The sequence below is a fragment of the Magallana gigas genome, chromosome 8, assembly GCF_963853765.1.
Source record: "Magallana gigas chromosome 8, xbMagGiga1.1, whole genome shotgun sequence".
NCBI classification, from domain to species: domain Eukaryota; kingdom Metazoa; phylum Mollusca; class Bivalvia; order Ostreida; family Ostreidae; genus Magallana; species Magallana gigas.
Window position 1 is genome coordinate 40,347,009 of NC_088860.1, and position 24,549 is coordinate 40,371,557.

Here is a 24,549-nt window from a genome sequence, read left to right on the forward strand (position 1 = left end):
ATTTATTTGTGCATATCTAATAATAGTCTATTGTTTCTTTAACTTGAGAACACCTCTGGAACTAAGGTGACAGAATATACAAAAGGAGTATCTTGTGCCAAGGCGCATGTCAGTGTTTCTAAAGATTCTTAAGTCCTAGTATATTTGTATATGTATACGTCCACTGAATACAAATTCTGTTTAAACATATTTTCAACAAATTGTATTTCCTTACCCTGGTTCAAATACACGTAATTATGTCTACAGAGCACAGATGTGTTAGAGTAAAACCCAGAGACTAATTAATTTGCACATTGTCACATTAAAATTCATCATTGTATATATTTAGTTTCGTATTTTAACTTAACCACCTATCCCGTGGTGAGCCCCTTACTATTTTAGTCTTACGTATTTGTAAATACCCATATTGAACCTCAGTTCACCGGGCCTTAAACCCGCCAGTCCGTGCAGTATCAGTTTGGACGCGGCAGTCCAGAGGGAAGGACGCACTTATACTTCTCTCGTGCATACCATCCAGTCACTATGCAATTTTGTTAATATAAATAGCTGTGTGCTAACTCTGAAGTGAACCTGGTACTGGCTTTTTCTGAGGTGAGGTTTATTAATTGTCAATTTTATCGTCATTTCGTTCATTACTGTTCTAAAACACCAAGTCATGGTATTTCAATCGTTTTTATGCTTATTTGTTACGTTTGAATTTAAATGTCTATGTTTAGATACACGTGTTTGAATCTATTATAAGTTTGGCGGACTATTATGGTCATATTCCTTTTGTAGTCATAAGTAGTATTATGCAACACTGCATTTAAGTAATTGAGTTAGTATTTTGTGAGTGTAAAAGCTAACATGCTTTTTAGTAAGTCTTCTTAAAGACTGTATATCAGTATTTTGTGTGTAATAAGCGTCTATGCTAAGTGTGTCATTCATGACCCTATAGCCTGTAAGTAAAGTACGGTGCGTATTGGTGTAAAAGCCACAGTTGCTTTTGTCATGTACTTAATGTGTTTGTGTACTATGTTGGCGCAGGTTCCTTGTTCCATCTATTGTGTAAACCATGGTGGCCTAATCTTTGTGAAGTCTTATGTAGACTAAGTGGCCAGTAGAGAACATTGTCTACAGGAGGACCTTACCAGTTCATTCTTGTCAAGACCAAGTGGCAACAGACTACAGTGGAGGACCTTACCAGTTCCCATACTAGGACAATTACTTTCAATGTGTATCAATTCAAACTATATTAAATATGTAAAAACAATGTAAAATATTGTCTTAGTCTTTGTCTTACAGTAAATATAAATTGTAACTAGAGCAAAGCTCGTTGCAAAGCAACGAGTGGGTCTTCCGTTAATGTCGGATGTAAAGCTGGAAGTTCCTGTAAGAAGCAGAGCTTCTAAACCAATAACAAGAGTAACTAAAATAAAAAGATGAAAACAATCGAATTATTCCTGGTACGACTTAACAATATCCGAATCATTTTAAGTACCACTTAACAAAAACCTTTCTGATTTCAAGAACGACTTAACAAAAAAAATCCGAATGTGTTTAAGTACGACTGAGCAATTATTTTTGGTACGAGTTAATTTCACTTTAAACAAAACGCTATTTTTTAAACCAAGGACGCGGAATCAAAATTTCCGGAAAAATCAATTTTTAAACCCCGATATCTCTGTAATGCATCGTCCGATTTAAAAACAGATTTCAGTTTTGAACTCAGCAGGAAAATTGCTGTAAGATACGTACGTAAAATTTTTAAAATTGAAAAACATGAAAATTCAAAAAAATTGGTTTTGCTTCCGGTTTCGACCGGAAGTGTCAGAATTGAGTCTTCAGCCTTATGTCATAAGTAAAACGATAGTTCTACCTTCTCTGTAAATCTCATAGCTTTATCTTAAATCAAAAATGAGAAAAGCTCCGGACAAAATCATTTTTTAAAACGTGAAAAACGTCAATATCTGACGAAATTGATGACGTCATCAAATAATTTTTTCATATCATAGAGATCTTTTAGATACACATTACACCTGTAAATTTCAAAACAATCGATGCAAGCGTTTTTGAAATATTTGAGTTGGAAAAAAAATAAAAAGAATAATAATAATAAGAACTAGAGCAAAGCTCGTTGCAAAGCAACGAGTGGGTCTTCCGTTAATGTCGGAAGTAAAGCTGGAAGTTCCTGTAAGAAGCACAGCTCTTAAACTAATAACAAGAGTAACTAAAATAAAAAGATGAAAAAATCGAATATTCCTGGTACGACTTAACAAAATACGAATGATTTTAAGTACGACTTAACAAAAACCTTTGCAATTTTAAGAACGACTTAACAAAAAAAATTCGAATGTGTGTTCAAGTACGACTTAACAATTATTTTTGGTACGAGTTAATTTTACATTGAACATTACGCTATTTTTTAAACCAAGGACGCGGAATTAAAATTTCCGGAAAAATCAATTTTTAAACCCCGATATCTCAGTAATGCATCAACCGATTTTCAAACGGATTTCAGTTTCGTATTTAGCGTAACCAACTCTACAAATCTCGTGAACATTTGAAATTAAAACGAAAAATTCGAAAATTCAAAAATTTTAAAACACTTCCGGTTTGGACCGGAAGTGACGGAAACTAAATTCCAGCCTTATGTCCAAATAAAAACGATCAATGCTTCAACACAGAAAATTCCAAGTCTCTATCTTGAAGCATTTTTGAAAAACGCCCTGGACAAAATCACTTTTTTAAAATTTAAAAATTGACGTAACGTAAAAACGGAAGTGACGTTGTGGCTAAAAATTTATCACCTTTAAGGGACAGCGATACTCCATAACCCCTGAAAATTTCATGTTAATCCGTTGAAAGCTTTTTGAGATATTAAGCTTTAAAAAAGTCAGAAAAATAAAGAAAAAGAATAATAACTAGAGCAAAGCTCGTTGCAAAGCAACAAGTGGGTCTTCCGTTAATGTTGGAAGTAAAGCTGGAAGTTCCTGTAAGAAGCAGAGCTCTTAAACCAATAACAAGAGTAACTGAAATAAAAAGATGAAAAAAATCGAATATTCCTGGTACGACTTAACAAAATACGAATAATTTTAAGTACGAATTAACAAAAACCTTTCCGATTTCAAGAACGACCTAACAAAAAAAAAATCCGAATGTGTTCAAGTACGACTTAACAATTATTTTTAGTACGAGTTAATTTTACTTTTAACATTACGCTATTTTTTAAACCAAGGACGCGGAATCAAAATTTCCGGAAAAATCAATTTTAAAACCCCGATATCTCTGTAATGCATCGTCCGATTTTAAAACGGCTTTCAGTGTTAGATTCAGCTTAATAAGGTCTACAAAACACATATTCATTTTTGATTTGATCAGAAAATTTATTTTTTCAAAAAATTTGTTTCACTTCCGGTTTCGACCGGAAGTAACCGATTTTCATTTCGAGCCTTATTACAGAGGTAAATCGACCAAGTCATAAGCATTGAAAATTTCAAGCCTCTATCTTAAAGCGTTTCTGAGAAACGCCGCGGACAAAATGACTTTTTGAAAATTTTAAAAATGACGTAACGTTAAAACGGAAGTGACATTTTCAAAAAAAACTTCATAAACTTTGAGGTATTATAATTGCACATAATCTCTGAAATGTTCATTAAAATCGGTTGTAAACTTTTTGAGTTATAAAGCCGAAAAGGAGTCAGAAAAAAAAATAAAAAGAATAATAATAACTAGAGCAAAGCTCGTTGCAAAGCAACAAGTGGGTCTTCCTTTAATGTCAGAATTAAAGCTAGAAGATCCTGTAAAAAGCAGAGCTCTTAAACCAATAACAAGAGTAACTAAAATAAAAAGATGAAAAAATCGAATTACTCCTGGTACGACTTAACAATTCCGAATGATTTTAAGTACGAATTATCAAAACCTTTTTTTGATTTTTAGAACGACTTAACAAAAAAAATACGAATGTGTTTAAGTACGACTTAACAATTATTTTTGGTACGAGTTAACTTTACTATAAACATAACGCTATTTTTTAAACCAAGGACGCGGAATCAAAATTTCCGGAAAAACCAATTTTTAAACCCCGATATCTCTGTAATGCATCGTCCGATTTTAAAACGGCTTTCAGTGTTAGATTCAGCTTCATAAGTTCTACAAAACGCATATTCATTTTTGATTTGATCAGAAAATTCATTTTTTCGAAAAATTTGTTTCACTTCCGTTTTCGACCGAAAGTGACAGATTTTCATTTCGAGCCTTATTACAGAGGAAAATCGACCAAATCATAAGCATTGAAAATTTCAAGCCTCTATCTTAAAGCGTTTTTGAGAAACGCCGCGGACAAAATGACTTTTTGAAAATTTTAAAAATGACGTAACGTTAAAACGGAAGTGATGTTTTCAAAGAAACTTCCTAAACTTTGAGGTATTATAATTGCACATAATCTCTGAAAATTTCATTAAAATCGGTTGTTAACTTTTTGAGTTATAAAGCCGAAAAGGAGTCAGAAAAAAAAATAAAAAGAACTAGAGCAAAGCTCGTTGCAAAGCAACGAGTGGGTCTTCCGTTAATGTCGGAAGTAAAGCTCGAAGTTCCTGTAAGAAGCAGAGCTCTTTAACCAATTACAAGAGTAACTAAAATAAAAAGATGAAAAAATCGAATTATTCCTGGTACGACTTAACAAAATCCGAATGATTTAAAGTACGAATTAACAAAAACCTTTTTGATTTCAAGAACGACTTAACAAAAAAAAATCCGAATGTGTTCAAATACGACTTAACAATTATTTTTGGTACGAGTTAATTTTACCATAAACATTACGCTATTTTTTAAACCAAGGACGCGGAAACCAAATTTCCGGAAAAATCAATTTTTAAACCCCGATATCTCTGTAACGCATCGTCCGATTTTTAAACGGATTTCAGTTTTGTACTCAGCATGAAAATTACTGTAAGATACATACGTTTAATTTTTAAAATCAAAAAACATGAAAATTGAAAAAAATTGGTTTTGCTTCCGGTTTCGACCGGAAGTGTCCGAATTAAGCTTCCAGCCTTATGTCATAAGTAAAAAGGTAGTTCTACGTGCTCTGTAAATCTCATAGCTTTATCTTAAATCAAAAAGGAGGAAAGCTCCGGACAAAATCACTTTTTAAAACGTGAAAAACGTCAATATCTGACGAATTTGATGACGTCATCAAATAATTTTTACATATGATAGAGATCTTTCAAAAACACATAAAACCTGAAAATTTCAAAGCAATCGATGCAAGCGTTTTTGAAATATTCGAGTTGGAAAAAAAATAAAAAGAATAATAATAATAAGAATAAGAAAAAAAAGAAACCGTAGAAAAACAAAAGGGTCTTCCGTTGAAAACGGAAGACCCTAATTAATTCCGCTCGAAAATCTGTGACAAATTGGTGTCAGAAGTGGGATACATTCCCCAAAATCTTTGTATTAAAAAAAAAAAATTGTAAAGTTTTTCTGAAAAAAAAAACTACGCAGTGTTCAATTTGTTTGTTTACCGTTTTGTTTTGTTCCATGTTATTCATGTTCATTGTTCTTTATGTTGTTTCAGTTTGTGTGTACCATTGTCCTTTTGTGTGTGTTCTGTGTTGTACAAAATCAGCCGTGTACTGGTTGTTTGGGACCTTGGAAAAATGCTAACCAGAGTTGGACCTGTCTCAGTAAGTCGGAACCTTCTGGTAACTGCAGAGTAGTAAGCTATTTTGTGTTTCGTGATACTGGATGTAATTGTTTTCGCGATGTATTGTGTATCATAGCTACTGGTGGTTTTGAGTTAGTCACATGTGAAGTGAGGTTCAAATTCATTTATTCTTGTACCTATAGTTTCATGTCAAACATGGATGATTTGAATGAGTTAAAAGCATTTGGTGAGGGTTTAGGTCTTAAGGACAATGCTCTGGCAGATTTTATTAAAGAACAGCAAGCTATTAGAAGAGATGAGAGACAAGCTCAGAGAGAGTTGGAAAAGATTAAGATGCATGCTCAAGCGGACGCTGAGAGAGAGAAATATAATTTTGAGCTAGAGAGAGAGAAAGTGAAGATTGACATTGAGAAAATGAAATTAGAGCAACACTCTTATATTGCAAGTGAGTCAAAATCTTACGATAGTCATGTGTCCGCTAAGATTCACAAACTCCCTTTCTTTGACGATTCTCACGATGAGATGGATAGTTATCTTTTAAGATTTGAAAGGTACGCTGAGGCTCAGCGTTGGGATAGATCGGATTGGGCTATAAATCTTAGTGCTTTATTAAAGGGGAAAGCTTTAGATGTTTATGCGTTGATGCCCAAAACTGATGCCTTTGACTACAATACCCTAAAGACAGCATTACTCAGACGCTTTGAATTGACAGATGACGGTTTTAAAAAGAAATTTCGATCATGTAGGCCAGATCCTAGTGAAACATTTTCCCAGTTCGCTGTTCGGTTGAGTAGTTATTTTGATAGGTGGATTGAAATGGCAAAGGTTTCCAAATCATTTGAAGACTTGTATGATCTTATGTTACGCGATCAATTTTTACATGTGTGTAGTCAAGATTTGAAACTATTTTTAAAGGAAAGATTACCTGAGAATTTGACAAGAATGGCAAACTTGGCTGATCAGTATAAAGATGCTCGTGACCTGAATGCACTCCAAGCTACGGGTAAGGGTAAGATGCCTTTAGAAAAAAAAGTTGATCAGGTGAAGAAAACAGATGTAGGTGAGAACAAGCATGTACCTAATGATAAGAAAAGGTTCATTCCAAAGACAGAGCGTAAGTGTTACAAATGTCATAGGTACGGACACATTGCACCAGAATGTAAGTCTAGAACATCGTTTAATAACGTTTCTAATGCAGTGCAAGACGTTGGATCTTCAGAGCAAAAGGTTTGTTTTGTTAGCACAATGCCTACTGATTCTATTGTAGATTCCAGAGTCTCTTCTTCTCCAATGACAATGTCATCATCTTGTCAGAAGAACTCGTCTTTTAACATGCCTTTATCTGCAGGGTATGTTAACAATGTCCCTGTGACGGTACTAAGAGATACTGGGTGTAGTGGTATTGTTGTTAAAATGAGCAAGATTCAGGAGGAAAACCTTATAGTTGGTAAGAAACAGACTTGTATTTTAGCAGATGGTTCTAAGGTATCTGTCCCGATTGCCGAAGTGTCTATCGATACGCCATTTCTGAAAGGTCAGTATGAGGTATGGTGTATGGAGAATCCTGTGTACGACTTGATAGTTGGTGACGTTCCAGATGCCAAACCAGCAGATCAACCAGATCCAGATTGGCAGGTAAATGCTGTTGAGACTAGGCAACAGAAACGTGACAAGAGTAAACCATATCCTCAACTTAGGGTTCCAGACATGATTACTGAAGATATCAATCCGATGACAATTAGAGATGCACAGGAGGATGATCATTCTTTGAAAAAGGTACGTGAAAATGTAGAGAACAATCTCTCTCAGGTTAAGAAAAATGGTAAAGTGAGTTGGTTTAAGAAAAACGACCTTATGTTTAGACAGTATAGTACTCATGTGGGAGATAGGGAAAAGAGTTATTCTCAGTTAGTTGTTCCCGATAAATTCCGAAACCAGGTGATGAAACTTGCACATGATTCACTACTAGCAGGTCATTTAGGAACACAGCGTACTTTAGCGAGAGTAACGTCAGAATTCTGGTGGCCAGGAATCCAGAGTGATGTGCGAAGATTTTGCCAGTCTTGTGACATTTGTCAGCGCACAGTTCACAAAGGTAAGATTAAGAAAGTACCTCTTGAACGAATGCCACTCATAGACGAACCGTTCCAGAGAGTTGCTGTTGACCTGGTGGGCCCTCTTTCTCCAATCACAGACAAAGGTAATCGCTATATTCTCACTTTAGTGGATTATGCTACTCGCTATCCTGAAGCCATAGCACTTCCCAGCATCGAAACAGAGAGAATTGCAGAGGCTCTATTTGAAATGTTCTCGAGAATTGGTATACCTCGTTAAATGTTGACAGATATGGGAGCTCAGTTTACTTCCGCATTAATGTCAGAGGTAAGTCGCCTTATTTCTCTTAGTCAGCGGACAACAGCCCCGTATCATCCTAGCTGTAATGGGTTGGTGGAACGATTCAACGGGACCTTAAAGCAGATGTTGAAGCGACTCTGTTCCGAGAAACCAAAAGATTGGGACAAGTACCTAAGTGCTGTGCTGTTTGCCTACCGAGAAGTGCCACAGGAGAGTCTTGGATTCTCACCCTTTGAGTTGGTATATGGTAGATCAGTTCGTGGACCTATTTCCATATTGAAGGAGTTGTGGACAAACGACATACCAGATCCAAACGTCAAGACAACATACCAGTATGTGTTAGATCTCAAAGACAGACTCCAGTCTATGGCTGAACTTGCGAAAGAGAGTCTAGAAAAGTCGTCTACCAGATACAAGAAACACTATGACAGGAAAACTAGAACTAGAAGTCTAAAGGTAGGAGATAAAGCTCTTGTTCTTTTACCGACTGACAATAACAAATTATTGCTTCAGTGGAAAGGACCTTTTGTAGTCACAAAGAAAGTCAACAGAGTTGATTATCAGTTAGATATGCAAGGTAAGACAAAGACCTTTCATATAAATCTTTTGAAAAAGTACATTGAGAGACCAATTTCAGATGTTGCTTCAGTGACGGTTTAGTGAACGCAGCAGTAGTTGATTGCGTGGATGATGAGGACCAAGATGGACAGTTAGATGAGTATCCTCAATCACAGGTTAGTGTAAGCACAGTAAACATTAACCTATCATTGTCATTAGAGAGCAAGGACAGATTGATGAAGTTGCTTTTTAAGTTTGATGATGTTTTTCAAGACCGTCCTGGTATCACAAGTGTACTTGAACATGAAATTAGAACGACAAGTGCCAAACCGATTCATGTCAAAAATCGTCAGATACCATATTCAATGGAGGAAACAGTAAACAAAGAGGTGAGTGACATGTTGAAGATGAACATTATTGAATCTTCTGACTCCCCGTATTGTTCACCAGTTGTTATCGTGCCCAAGAAAGATGGAACAAACAGGTTCTGTATAGATTTTCGCCTGTTAAATAATCAGACCATATTTGATTCAGAGCCAATGCCAGATGCTGATGAAATGTTTTCCAAACTTGCAGGACATAAATTCTTTTCAAAAATTGATCTATCAAAAGGGTACTGGCAGGTTAAGTTAACAGATGATTCAAAAGCAAAAACAGCCTTTAGAACAGGTAAGGGTTTGTTTCAGTTCAGGGTCATGCCCTTTGGGTTAGTTACGGCTCCGGCCACATTTTCAAGATTAATGCGCAAAGTCTTGCATGGAATGGAGAATGTAGACAATTTCATAGATGACATTTTGGTGTACACAAAGTCTCTAGATCATCATTTTGTTGTACTAGATGAGCTTTTTCAGCGATTGCGGAGAGCAGGTTTGACAGCAAAACCAGGTAAATGTTCATTGGCCTTTTCAAATATTGACTGTCTCGGACATGTAGTGGGTAATGAGGAGTTGAAGCCAGACTTTGACAAGGTTGAAGCTATATGTAATGCCCCTATCCCTGTTACGAAAAAAACAGTTAAGGTCATTCCTTGGTTTAGTGGGGTTTTACCGGAAATTTGTGCCCAAATTTGCTCAAATCGCGTCACCATTGACTGACTTGACCAAAAAAGGTTTACCCACTAAGTTAAAATGGGAAGATGCTCACAATTTAGCATTTCAGACGTTAAAAGCTTCACTTACTAAGTGTCCCATATTGAAACTTCCTGATATCAAGGAGACTTTCATTTTACAGACGGACGCTTCAGACAGAGGTCTAGGTGCAGTTCTTTTACAAGAAGAATTTGGTCAGAAACTCCCAATTGCTTATGCTAGTAGAAAGCTAAGAGAGAGTGAGTGCAAGTATGCAACTGTTGAGAAAGAGTGCTTGGCAGTTGTATGGGCAATTCAGAAATTCCAGAAGTATTTGTATGGACATGAGTTCATTTTAGAGACAGATCATAGCCCACTTGTGTACTTAAATAAGGCTAAGGTCACTAACCCTAGACTTATGCGCTGGGCGCTTAGTTTGCAACCTTACAGGTTTACTATACATGCAATTAAAGGTAAAGACAATGTGGGTGCAGACTACCTAAGTCGTTTGATGTAAATATGTTTACTTTCAGTATTTTAAAATTTTAATGGGTTTTTCAGTACTTCGTACTTCTCTAAAAAGGGAGGTAATGTCACATTAAAATTCATCATTGTATATATTTAGTTTCGTATTTTAACTTAACCACATATCCCGTGGTGAGCCCCTTAGTATTTTAGTCTTACGTATTTGTAAATACCCATATTGAACCTCAGTTCACCGGGCCTTAAACCCGCCAGTCCGTGCAGTATCAGTTTGGACGCGGCAGTCCGGAGGGAAGGACGCACTTATACTTCTCTCGTGCATACCATCCAGTCACTATGCAATTTTGTTAATATAAATAGCTGTGTGCTAACTCTGAAGTGAACCTGGTACTGGCTTTTTCTGAGGTGAGGTTTATTAATTGTCAATTTTATCGTCATTTCGTTCATTACTGTTCTAAAACACCCAGTCATGGTATTTCAATCGTTTTTATGCTTATTTGTTACGTTTGAATTTAAATGTCTATGTTTAGATACACGTGTTTGAATCTATTATAAGTATGGCGGACTATTATGGTCATATTCCTTTTGTAGTCATGAGTAGTATTATGCAACACTGCATTTAAGTAATTGAGTTAGTATTTTGTGAGTGTAAAAGCTAACATGCTTTATAGTAAGTCTTCTTTAAGACTGTATATCAGTATTTTGTGTGTAATAAGCGTCTATGCTAAGTGTGTCATTCATGACCCTATAGCCTGTAAGTAAAGTACGGTGCGTATTGGTGTAAAAGCCACAGTTGCTTTTGTCATGTACTTAATGTGTTTGTGTACTATGTTGGCGCAGGTTCCTTGTTCCATCTATTGTGTAAACCATGGTGGCCTAATCTTTGTGAAGTCTTATGTAGACTAAGTGGCCAGTAGAGAACATTGTCTACAGGAGGACCTTACCAGTTCATTCTTGTCAAGACCAAGTGGCAACAGACTACAGTGGAGGACCTTACCAGTTCCCATACTAGGACAATTACTTTCAATGTGTATCAATTCAAACTATATTAAATATGTAAAAACAATGTAAAATATTGTCTTAGTCTTTGTCTTACAGTAAATATAAATTGTAATTAATTCCGCTCGAAAATCTGTGACATTAATAATAAATTCTGGCGATATTTAATATATATAGATATGGGGTTATATGTCACACCAGAGGTACGTCATATGTACATGTACGTGTACATGTATCCATCATGTGCACTTGCCACATGCACTGAATAAGTCACCGGTAATATTGATGATAGTGTTTGTTATTAAACCGATAGTTTAATTTATACTAGTGAGCCGAACAATTTTTAATCATGTAATATTATATAATATTGTTTTTCACTGCAGACCAAGTACCATAATTCATTCTAAATACATGCATGCATGTAATTAGTTTTGATTGTTACAAACTGAATGGAAGCCAAAATCTGTTTAAGTAAGAAATACACAAACATTACATTTGTTCAATAGCCAATGCTTTAAAGGATCTGAAGACCATAATAGACCTAAGCTCCTGTGGCGCATTGGAAGTAAACGATGCTAGGTAACTAAGGGTTCCGGGCTCAACACTCGTCTAAAGCATATTGTTTTGAAAGTAAACTTTTCATATATTAGAGCAAAAACCGTTTTAATACTTTTTATGTCTAATGATAAATGAAACTTGCGCAGGTTATACATTATTTATTTACAGTACCTGTTCATGTATAGAATCAATTTTTCTCGTTAAAATCGCTGCTTTGTATTTGTATAGTGCTTTTATTTGTTTATGTATATCTACTTAGAATCTATTGTTTGTTAAGTAAAAAAAAGCTTTGTCTATAAAGGTACTTTGCATACAGATTGAATATATTTTTGTAGTGATCACAATTGATTAAATTGTCATAAGGTTAATATTTTTAATATCAAAGTAAGCAAAATATTGATAAAAGACTGTTATAACTGAAAAAAATAGCTTATAGATGCTTAAAGAAGTTTGGACATTAGGGACTGATATGTTGTTCTTACAGGTGGCTTAAAATGGTCTTCAAGAATTTTTTGTGCTGCCTTTAAGCACCTTTAGAAATCTCTACGCTTCCTGTAAGCCACCTTTAATCATCTTTAATCAACATTTAAGCAGTATGAATATCTTTAAAAAAAAGTGTTTGATCTATCTTTAGTACTAATCTTTTATTCTGAAGAAATTCTTTCACAACTGACCAAGAACGCATATCTCATTAAAATAGGTGAGGTTTAGAAATATTGCATCAATGGTTTAATTAAATAAATAAAATTCAGAGTAATTTCTTTCCGTGTTATAGTAATGACCTTTGAGCATTGATTGGCATTAATTTTTGACACGTATCTTTGACGACTAATAGCGCATTCAGATTAGTAATATGTATAATTATCATGTTGTAATATTGACTAAAGATTTGATTTTTAAATATCGTATATCTAATCATTTACTCTAAATCTTTATACCTTTAGTTGATAATTATTGGCAAATTGTACATGATAATTTTTTCATTGAAAATTTCTCAACGTTGAAGAATTTTGCAATAACTAGCTGTAATTATTGTAAACAAACAAATTGCGTTAAACGATTGCAATAAGAGGAATAAAACGTTGTACCAGTTGGGAGGGTCACATTTTAATCCAAAAGTTAAAATCAGGAATTGGCTTGATTGGATTAGCATATCTTTAAAAGCATTTTTGATAAATGAATGAAAATTTTTTTCCCGTTTTATCATCATCTGTTGAATTTGATATAAAATTTTAACAAAAATATACCTTTAGTTGCATTCAATGAACAAACTAGAAGGCAAAAATTATAAATGGCCTGGAAACTATCAGACATGTATCGTGCCTTATTTTGTGTATGACTATTGTTCCTACCGATATATAGGTACGGACTCGATTCATACATGGTCAAAATCCAGTACAATATTTCATTCGAAATTAAAATCAATAGATATCTAAAGCTTTAAACAATTGAAGTTTATAGAGAATTGGTTTAATGTTAAATGTTTCGCTGAAAGCATTCTTATTGTTCATTGTCAATGTTTTAAGTATCCCACCAAGACCCTTCTTGGAAAGAAGAAACTTCCTGTCAAAGAAACAATTAGATGTTTGGATTAGCTGAACAACTAATTTACTAAGACGACTATTGTAGAAATGATACTTAGACACTAAATTTATTCGTGTTATTATTTCCATGTATTTGAATATGTCGGAAGTCGTTGTAGAACACCATATACAGGAAAACAGATGCATACAGACATTCTTTGTTGCAATACAATCATACCTTTTCAATTTTGCACAAATCAAATAATGAAGTTTCGAAACGAAATCGAACGAAACCAATCGAAACGAAACCAAAAATCGAAACGAAACGAAATGGAATTAAAACAAAACTAATATCAATTTTTAGGACATAAAATTTAAAATAAATTCATTGAAATAAATTTTTGAACCATAAAATATAACTACCTGAATGTTGCAGATTGCTGCTATAAATTTTTAAGCCGATTATCCGAAATTGGAAAAAATATATAATTATGTAAATAAGTGATGTACATTCCTATACCTTTTAATGTTTCTAATTTGTTTCATTAAATGATTAAAATGATATTCAGACGTGTTGAGAGAGAGAGAGAGAGAGAGAGAGAGAGAGAGAGAGAGAGAGAGAGAGATGGCTTAAAACTTATCAGCGACATCACATAGCAAAGTATATGCGCAAGTATGGGAGAGAAAGAAAGACGAAGATCATATTTATGTTACATCTCATACATTTTAATACATTTCAGATTGCCTGCTTTAAGCAAACACACAGTATGGAATAAAAGAAAATTATGGTAAAAGTCAATGTTAATATTATTTGATAATAGATTGAACACGATTTCTGCATTAATACATGTAAGAAATGGTTTGACTAAAAATGTATGCAGATCAAACATTTCGACAGTGCAGCGGTGTAATCATAAGCATGATAAAAGGAATTAATGGACACATATGCTGAAACGTCTTATTAAACATTCTATCGGAACAGTGATATTCATATTGTAATGGCCTACAATAAGCATACCACACGTTTACTTCATAGCGTAGATTTATAATTTTGACATTGTCAGCCTTTTTGCATGTCATGATTTCTTAAATAGAGATATTGTTCACAACTAGTTTCCAAATTATATGAAGTCTACCTGATGCTGTTATAATACGAAGATAAGTATACTAAACTCTATAAAATGGTTTTAGTTTTCAACGACCATTGTAAGTGAAAGATATGTTATTTGAACATTTTGAAAATGTAAATTTATTAATGTTACAATTTTACAATCACACAAGGAAGCATTACAACCTTCAATGTAGACAAGGGAAAAAGGAAATATTATCCTAGCTAGCACAAATGACTTTTGATAATTAACCTTTACTCTGAACCGTTTGATATTGGGATAAATATTTTCTATTGTCACGGAAGAAATGTTTGAAGTTACATTTTCTGTAAATCTAAAATGTCACGCAGAAATGTTTTGTGATCGAAAAAATTTCCCTATGGTTGTAAATAGATACAAGTGGTGATGTCTGAGTATAATATTGCTAAATTGGAAACATTGGCGACCAATAGACTTTAAAAGTAATGCAGTTACATGTAACAGTGCATTCTATTAAGCGTGTTTGGTTGAAAACGACCCCCGCGTTATTAAGTATATGTATATTGCTTGGTATCTAACTTTTAAAAGGTAGACTCAGAGATAATCTTACTCTAATACAGCAACTTGTTAAAAAAGAATATGCTGTTTAAACCCATAAAAGCGAAATATTAAGCGTTTGCTATGTAATATCAATGAAGTTTCTATTTAGTTAAAAATTCTTAAAGCTATAACTTTATTTAAGATGTAAAGCTTTACAAACAACTAACACGAAAAAAATGTTGCAAAAATCAATCAACAACTATTACAAAACTTAAATCATAGAATAACGGAAATTGTCAGGATATTGGAGAAAAAACCATACAAAACGATACAAAAAGGATGAAAATGATTCAATTAAAACACGGATTTAAAGACCATCTTTAAATTTGAAATAAAGATACATGTAACTTAAAGATACTCAAAGATAGCTTAAAGACGATCTTAAAGCCACCTTAATGCTTTGGCTAAAAGAAGCGTAAATATGGCTTAAAAGCGCTTTTAAAAGTAGCTTTAAGAAGCTTAAAATCAACATTTAGTCACGTTTAAGCCACCTCATCTTATAATGACAACTTACAGATTCGTAAAGTCTACACTTCTTTAAGCCACATTAAAGCTTTTTTTCTCGATATTAACAGTCTTTTGTCAATATTGTGCCTATTCTACCAAACATATGTATTAATTGTATGATAAGATAATCAAATGTGATCATTGGATAACAATTATAAACCATTATGCCAAGTATTTAATATTTTAAAAAATAAATAACCGTGTTTACGGACAAAAGACACACCTGTTGTGTATATCCTGTATATAGTGTTAGTTCGAGGGTTTTTAAGAACTTGAACAATTAATATATTTTATTAAGATATACACAAAGACATAAAAAATGTATAAACACAAAAACAGCAATGTTATCAAGAGAAATTGATTCTACATTAACATGTACGCCTGTTGAGTAAATACTTTTCATTTTTGCAAGTTCCAATTATTTAAGGCAGAAAAAGTATTAAAACAGATTTTTCCTTTAAAATTTTATTCTTTAAAAAAAATGAAAGTCTGTTGCAAACAGGGATCTGACACCTGGTTTACTAGCATTGACTTAAATACAAATCATATTTATGTGGAAAGTGTAAATTCAATTGGAGAACAAAAAATAGCGACCGTGATTACTCTTTCAGAGATCAAGAATCATGAATGATTAAGCTGTTCCTTAAAATAATTATCTCATAAACCTGCACTTCCTATTCTGTTTAGATTTTTTTTTTGTACATTTCAATTATAACTAAATATAACAAAATTAAGCCCGTAATGCATTAACTTTCGTTAAACGTACACAAAATGCGTATTACGCATTTAAAAGTGTTTCTTGATTTTTACAAGAAGTCACTGTGATATTGAGTTGATGAATTCTCAAATTTGCTCAGAGAAATCCAGTATTAATCAAAAAGCAAAACACAACAGAATTAAAAATTGTCACAAAGTTTAATTATTACTTGGGAATTTGCTTATAGTATTTAAACATTCTCTCTTTGTCAGTTTTTTCTCTGTCCATTAATGAGTTTATTGCAAACATTTTAATATGCCGATCAGAATGTTCTGAAACTTTCTGTCGAATAGACTATAGATGTATGGGTTGATTGCACTGCTCAATAGAAACGATGTCTGGAATATAAATGAAACATTGACATCCAGAGCATTCTGTCCTTCTGAAACCCAAAGATTATCCGGTTTATGGTCATTGTACAGTATCAGAGCTATTGTCAGGGAAGGAATATAAGAAACAAACATAATTATAAACATCACAAAGAACATTAAATGGATGGAGATAGAATGTTTTCTAAATGCAGTTCGCAGAGGGATGTTCTGAATGGCGTCTTTTTTTCTGCTTACTGGATCTGCCTTTGCACTGGTTTCAATATTTTGGCGTCTTCGTTTTGTTGGCTTAAACGTTGATTCTACATCGTGATCATCGATATCTTTTATAGGTGTGATATTCTCTTCGCTGCTATTTTTGTTTTTCTTCTCAGGAAATTTCACTTCCATATTCAGAGACATCTTTCTTTTATATTTCATTCCATCAACATTGTTTTTGCCTTTGTCTTTATGTTCAATATGGTCTCCTGATCCTGATTCCAATACGCACTCCAGGTGTTCTTCTGTTGAGCAGCTGTCAATATTAATAGGCTGTTGTGAAGAGTTTGAAACTTTGATAGAGCGGCGAAGCTTTGTACAAACGACGTATGAAATTTTTGCGTTAAAAAACATCACACAAATAAAAATTCCTGCAATTGCACCACCAGAAAAAATGGAATGTAGAGTCTCAAAAGTTGGACTTAAATGCTTTGTAAGAACACACACAGATCCGTTTATTAAACTGTTATTTTCTAGAGGCATCGACACGGGAATAGTTCCACTAGTCACGAAAACAGAGCAGTTAAAGAATGTTGTAAGAACAACAATCGATCCAACAATTATCCATTTGTGCCTGTATGATAACTGTTTCTTTTCTATCTGACAAACCATACGAAATCTGTCAAAAGCGATTGCAAACACTATTAAGATAGATGTGTTAAACACCCAACAGATGATGAAAAATAGGCCTTTGCATAGAATGTCTGAAACAAATAAAACATTGAAGCAAAGGCGGAATAAAACACAAATGGAACATACTACGCTTGCACATAGGTCCACAAAAGCAAGAATCGGAATGAAGAATCGTCCTTTTCTGGAAAGATTTTTGGTCTTGTAGATAATGAGAACTGTCCCATTGCCGATAACACCAGTAATACAATATATAACAATTAACGCAATGGTAGGACTAAGAGTTTGAATTATAGATTGATTCCAAGTCCCCAAACCTTGTTCAGTGGCAGACATTTTACAATTACAAATCGTACAACTCGAATCGATTTTGTTTCTACTTTAAAATTATTTTGGATATGTCGATTAATGAACACATATTTCCAGTTTAAAGCGTTAGTGTTGAAAGATAGACTTTAGAGGGATCCACTTTTTATATGTTCTATTGTTGTACTTTATAACAAGGTAATCATATATTTAGTAGGTTCAAATGTACAATCTTACTTGTGTTAAGGAAGGATAGCACGTAAAATATATTGAATACAAAAATCAATTGCATTTTTCAATGCACTAAAGGGAAATAAATTACTACAAATAATTGTGCTGGTTAAATGTTTGAAGTATGTCTAGATTGGAGCTTTGCACAATGAAATATATCATACAAATATTCCCAAAACTAAACATTAAAAGGGTTTGGATCATCTTTTGCATTAATCTTAATTCAAGGTTTTTTTTCTGAATTTATGGTCACTTACTAAAAAAAATTATACTACCCCATACTCAATTCTCCCAAAATGTGGCTTTTAAAATTAGACATGTTCTATGTATTTGCATGATTTTATGCTAAACGTCTTTCACTCTCTGAAAATTTTAATTTTGTACATGTTACACAGAACCTTTAGCTGAGGAATTTTTTTTAAGTATTATGAGGTAATAATTTTGGACGGGGCATGATTAAATCCATAAAAGTCCTAAAGGCTTTTATAGATTTGATCACGCTCCGACCGAAATTATTACCTTGTAATATATAACGAATTATTCCTTTTTACTTATATTCATATTATTTTAACCCATTCAACGATTAAATATTTAAATATAAATAAGCAAACCCCGCTGACGCCCCAATTATAATTATACAGTCATTTGAAGTTATGGGTTAATAGTACAAAATCGATACGTAACGTCATGACAGGCAAACACGCTTAAAATTGTAAACATAATATATAACAAACCTATGAAATGTTAAAAATGTGAATAATGAATAAAGTATTACATGTAACAATAAAAAGAAAACTAAATTGAAAATTTAGAAAATAGCTTGTTTCTGTCATTTTCGTCAAAAAAACCTTCGCACGAAAAAATAGTTCCCCCAAAACTTGTTTCTTGAACTCAATTGCATTTTCATTATGAATGTTGTGTAATTATAAAAAAAAATATTTTTCTGTGAGAATTAAATAAATAAAATCATTTTTATTTCAGATGTAATGATCGTCTGCGAAATGAAATCTAAACGTGAGGATTGAGTACCTTAATTATTATTTCCCTACCGGTTTCACCGGAGGGGACTATAGCTTTCCTCTGCGTCAGTCAGTCCGTCTGTTTGTCCGTCTGTCCTTCCCTCCTTCTGTCTCTCTGTCTGTCCGTCCGTCTGTCTGTCCCACTTCAGTTTTCCACGCTTTTTTTTATGCGTTTGAGGAATAACATGAAATTTGTAGCTTCAAAATGTCAAACTACAGATCAAATTTACATTTTTGTAGCATCTGGTTGACATATTTTCGAGAAAATTATTTTTTATATTCCAATTTTAATGTTCGGGTTCGGTATCGGGTTCGATGTGAATTGAATAAACGAGGAAAGTATGTAGTCAGTAATATTATTGTGCATTACTTAGACCATTCCTTTTATTGTTTCTAACAACAAATAAGTTCTATATAATAGTTTCAAGCATTGTGTTGTTAATTTAATCGACAGGGTTTTTTGTATAATTACAATCGGGTTCGTTATAGGATTGGTCTGTTGATTCGGAAACAGGAGACGGTAAGAATGATATTCTGCATAACAGTGCATTATTTTCACAAATTTCTACAAACCTGTAGGGGACGTGTATTGCTTATGCAATACTCTCAGAATGCTTGTTTTTGAAGAGCCATGGCTGAGTGGCCGAAATGACAGGTCTACGTCACGTTGCTGTTTGACACAACTACCTAAAGTCCAAGCTTTTGTTAAAATGGTTCAAAGATAAATACAAGGACTTAGTTGAGTATGACCATCAGGATCGTTTATAGTTTTGAAATTCCGGGAAGGGGAGCAGGGGCATTAGGTCATCATCTTTGGATCATCACAAGCTTATTTCGGAACAGAAATTTAGCATTGAATCATTATTCTAAAAATATGATAAGAATGAGATTTATCGTGAGTTATCTCTCTTATCTCTCTAATCATCTGGCATGCATGATATTTAATGCTCCTTCAATTTGACTAAAATATGCAACGGAATGATTGTCGTAAGTTTTGTGAATTTGTTTTCGGTCAACTCTCGGTTGTATCGATCTAGTGCATTACTCCCGTATTTCTATAGAAGTGGCTGTGTTGCATTGACCATTTATACGGCTACATGTACGTGTACAAGAACTGAATAAACAAACATACGATTTTTGTTGGGGTTACATGTATTAACAAATTTAAAATGACAAATTTAGATATATTTACACCCGCCGAGTATTTTCTTCCATATTTCTTTAGAAAAGTGGAAGAACGAAGATTTAGAAATACCAAACCACCCCGGTCTGTTTCAATCCGAGAGAAATGGAGGTGTCAATTTTTTAGAATTCAAATATTAAGTTATTTAACTGATTATTAAATTAAAACCAATTTTGGTTTTGTTTATGTTGACTAAATACGGATAGTGACACAACAAGGAGTCTGTCCACGAGTCCCCGTGATAAAAAATATTAATAACTAGATCTGATCTCGTTGCAGACAACAAACAGGTCTTCCGTCCGTTTCTCGATACCACATTATCGATACTTATATATAAATATAAAAGTAACTTTAACAAGTGGGTCAGATCACATCGAGTTTGATCTGATGGCCCATGTTTGGCAACGACAGGTGATTTGGCTCTTTAGATCAAGTTACTATTTCAATGATAATTTTTTTACCCTTCCTTTAAAAGTTTTAATAACTGAACTTTCTAGTATTTAAATTCAATAATATGACGTTTACTTATACGAAAAAGCTATTGTAAAAAGAACTTTTTTCAGATGCGCTTAAATACAAACGGTTTTTAATGTGTTCTAAATCATCAGTTTGAGAGAGTGGTGATACGTAAATTGACTGTATCATGGAAAATTGATGGGTATGTGTATTACACATTAACTGTCTTTATTGAGGACTACAATATGCGATATCTACCCTTTTTAAGATGAAATGTTTAATATGTTGGATACAAAATATATTGTCATTTTAAACAATTCAACAACATTTTGTAAATTTACAGTACTTACAGCATTAATGACTTTGACCTCTTGTCATTGCTATTTTAAGAGGCTGGCTAATTATTCTTGATATCCTTAAAAAAAGGTTTCGGCACTTGTATCATTTTTCTTCAAGAAGCAGAGTGAGTGTTATTTGTAAATCTGCGTTTTTGGTTGAATATGTTGTGTAAAGCTTATTATAATGCATGACAAACTACCACAATTTTTTTCAAGCCAATTTGCATCTTATGACATAAAATTGACATTAAATCATTTTGATCATGTGCCATTGCACAACAACATGTGCAAGTGGACAACAGTTTTACCAACTATGTTAAGGTGTTAATTGATCAATACCTGCAATATCGCAGTTAAAATTAAATAAATCATATCAAAAATAGCTCAAGTAGTTTTCTCGCCATTCGGCTAAACTTTGATCACAAATATCTAATTAATTTCAAATACATTGCAATTCCATGGTTCATCTAAAACCGTTTGCCAAACTACGATTTTAGCACTGAAGCGGAAATATTAATTGACTTCTAAAATAGGAATGGTACAATGTACGGATCTCACACAACCCTGGAAGATATGTATTAGCCCGGCGAGTTTGTACGGGAATTGTGAGAAAACGCTGTATCGCATACGCAATTATGTATTTTCTCAGTATCCTTAGCTATGTATGATATGAATTGTAGCATCTAATAGGTCAAAAAGTTGATATTTCTATATGTAGGTCTGGTTAATGAGCTTTAGCTGGATGTAGGATGCTGGATTCACATGATGATAAAATGTTCTCAAAACCGTCGCCAACAACGAAATTAATAAATTTTATGTGATATTACATGATCAAGCTATAATGTGAGTATCATCAAGGGTCACAGCTGCGAACGTAGTTTTCTATTTAAAGGGGCATGGTCACGATTTTGGTCAAAAATTGTTTTTCCGATTTAAATGTGTACAATGCTTCAATGAGGCATTCTTAATAGGCAACCAAAATTTGAGTGTCATTTGTTGAGTTATAAGCGAGTTACAGAGCTTACACATCTCTGCCATGTAAACAAACCTTTTGTTTATATTTTAGTTGTTAAAGTTAACATATCAATTCTAGACCTAAAACTAATGTGTTAAACGTGAGGAACTGTATATCTATGCTTAAAATGAATAAGAAGATAGAAAAATCAGATTGAAAAAGGGTTTTTTTATTGGCATATTGAACCTTTGTAAACAAAAACAGGGAACGAGCCTTGTTTACACGATACAGATTTGTGAGCTCTGTATCTTGCTTTAAAATTAAAGACCGACTCTAAAATTTAATTTGATCATCAGAAATGCATTTCTAAAGATTTGTAAATAATAAAAACAGAAAAATAGAATTTGACCAAAATCGTGACCATGTCCTTTAAAAAAAACACTGAGGAATTGGTGTCTAATGCTCAGAGTGATAAAAAGTACAGGAAAATGCACTGTTAATGACGTCAACAATGCCCTGTAAAAGTCTTATCAGCTTATTCTTTATAAGTACTTAATTTATACATATTCTCGTGTGAATAAATTTTGCATGTTAATAGCTAGTGATATTTTTAATAATCACTCAAAAACAGGGCAGAGTATGTCTGAAACTGTCCATTGTTCTTTGCAATATATAACGTGTCACATGTTCATAATTTCAGTAATCTTCAGAGTTTCAAACTCTGAGCATATTTAATTCAGATGTAAATTCACAAACACACCTGAAAACATTTTTGGCATATGTACCTGTCCGACAGTACTCTGGCATTGTTAAGGACGTATTTAATATCAGTAAAATGAACGGTATATATTAAACAAGTTGCTGTCCTTTAAAAAAAGGACTACAATACGTGGACCATTTGCATGTGTTTCTAACGAAAACTTGAAAGCCTTAAGATTATCAGAGATTCCACCGATTCTAGCCCTCTGCTTTTAACCACTAAATTTGTACGTTGTATTACGTAAACATGTATGTAGAGCCCTGACTTTTTCTCTTAGAATTTAAAGGATTCTTTCTTCTAAAAGAATTATGATCTATCTATGAATTAAGTTTGCATGTATAGTTTCAGGCATTCGGTGAATTCTACTACATGTATTTGCACACACATTACGATTCGCACTACTTTGTTAACTATGCAGTGACAGCTTTGTGTAAATTAAAAAGTTCATATTCATATGATGCATTTTTCTTAAAAAATTTAATCGGGAAGTTCTCTAGCCTCGCCTACTATAAAAGTAAAGTTAAGTTACTTGTGTATTCGGAAAACAACAAAACATTGCAAATTATGTTATTTGATGCATGTTGTAGTTTCGGCATAACATTAACTTATTTCATGACACTGATAGTTCATATCACATGCCAATCATTTTTTTAAAAGGAATACTTTGTTTCTGTACTGTTTACCGACAACTTTACAATTACAGCGCCTTTGAACTTATGTGTGCAAATGGCACGGAATCCCGATCCCGATTCAGATAAACGTGTGCTAGCCTGGTTCCCTGAGCTACCCATTACGCACAGGAACCAGGCTAGCTCATGCGCAGGCTGAATTTTCCCCATAGCATCCGGATTAACCTCGCTTATATATTTTCTGCGTTGACCTCAGGGTCCACGCAAATAGCAGAGAATGTGCATATATCCATGCATATGTGAATGATAAATAACAAGAAACAATCTAGGAAGATTAGAACAACTCTTATAGTAAAGGAGATATGTTAAAAACTACCCATTCTAAGAAGGACCGAACTTTACTGTGTTCAAGATCGAAGGAGCTGGTTTCGACCTAGCAGCTATGATCTTGAAAAATATGAGGGCTAAGCAGTTATTTCATTCGGTGCGTTCAATAGATATTTATTCTAGGAACAAGGTTAGAAGCTACGATGTTGAACTCAGATCTGATCGAGGACTGTTCGGTCGATTTTTTTCTCACTTTTACCAATTGGTCAGTTTAAAGCAAATATCTGACTTAATACTTCATCTTCTTTGTTTTAAGATGGCCAGTATCAGGTAAATCTGTTCTTTATGCTGATATTTTATTCATATTCTAACAATAAAACCTGTTTTGAATGAAACTTGGGTTTTTTATTGGCCTGTTGGAAACTTTCAGGCATGCTCAGGGGTTAATGTTTGGCCCAAATATTTTGTTTTCATTCACTCCTCTTTTGAGTAGCATAAACATTTTATTTCTCTAACAAACTTTAAAAGTGTTAAGGAACTGCAAAAAATAAAACAGTCCGGCTCATAATAAGAATAATTTAGACACATGTATCTAAATAAAAAAACAATTAAAATAACAAATCGTCAACCATCTCAAAAATGCATAAAACGAAATACAAATTCAAAGCAGAGCAACACGGACCTTCAGAAAGATAGAGATAGGATCAGGTGCCTAGGAGGAGTGAGCATCCTCTGCTGACCGGTCATACCCGCCGTGTGCTTATTGTCGTAATCGGGAAAAAAAACCTGGAAAAGTCTGTAGACAATTAGGTGATGAAATGGAATGATAGGTAGCGCACCAAAAACAGAGAAAACACGAGAAGGCTCAGATTAGCATTCAGAAAAAGAGAATTTTGGATGATGCGTAAATTACATAAACTTTGAGATAAGTGAGAAGCGTAAATCTTTAAAAAAAAAAAGTGTAGTAAAGTATGTCTAAGTTTACA

General features: G+C 33.6%; 2 protein-coding genes and 2 long non-coding RNA genes across 4 annotated transcripts in view; all 4 read left to right on the top strand.

The window, feature by feature from the left end:
* Positions 1-24,549, top strand: part of LOC105332989 (uncharacterized) — a 62,591-nt gene that overhangs the window by 13,523 nt on the left and 24,519 nt on the right. The gene's annotated exons all lie outside the window — the stretch shown is intronic.
* LOC109617867 (uncharacterized) lies at positions 381-1,252 on the top strand. Its single transcript, XR_010708696.1, has 2 exons — positions 381-591; positions 1,027-1,252. It is a non-coding gene; the product is annotated as an uncharacterized lncRNA (long non-coding RNA).
* LOC136270836 (uncharacterized) lies at positions 5,394-8,644 on the top strand. Its single transcript, XM_066069636.1, has 2 exons — positions 5,394-5,666; positions 6,563-8,644. The coding sequence occupies exons 1-2, from the start codon at positions 5,640-5,642 to the stop codon at positions 7,979-7,981; spliced, it is 1,446 nt and encodes a 481-aa protein (XP_065925708.1). The 5' UTR covers positions 5,394-5,639; the 3' UTR covers positions 7,982-8,644.
* Positions 8,668-11,176, top strand: LOC136270838 (uncharacterized). The gene is made up of 2 exons (XR_010708697.1): positions 8,668-10,515; positions 10,951-11,176. It is a non-coding gene; the product is annotated as an uncharacterized lncRNA (long non-coding RNA).

Bases quoted from the DNA above. Each gene is read 5' to 3' on its own strand.
- LOC136270836 (XM_066069636.1), top strand. From the start codon at position 5,640: ATGCTAACCAGAGTTGGACCTGTCTCA. The intron at 5,667-6,562 runs GTAAGTCGGAAC...CTATTTTTAAAG, and splicing joins CCAGAGTTGGACCTGTCTCA to GAAAGATTACCTGAGAATTT.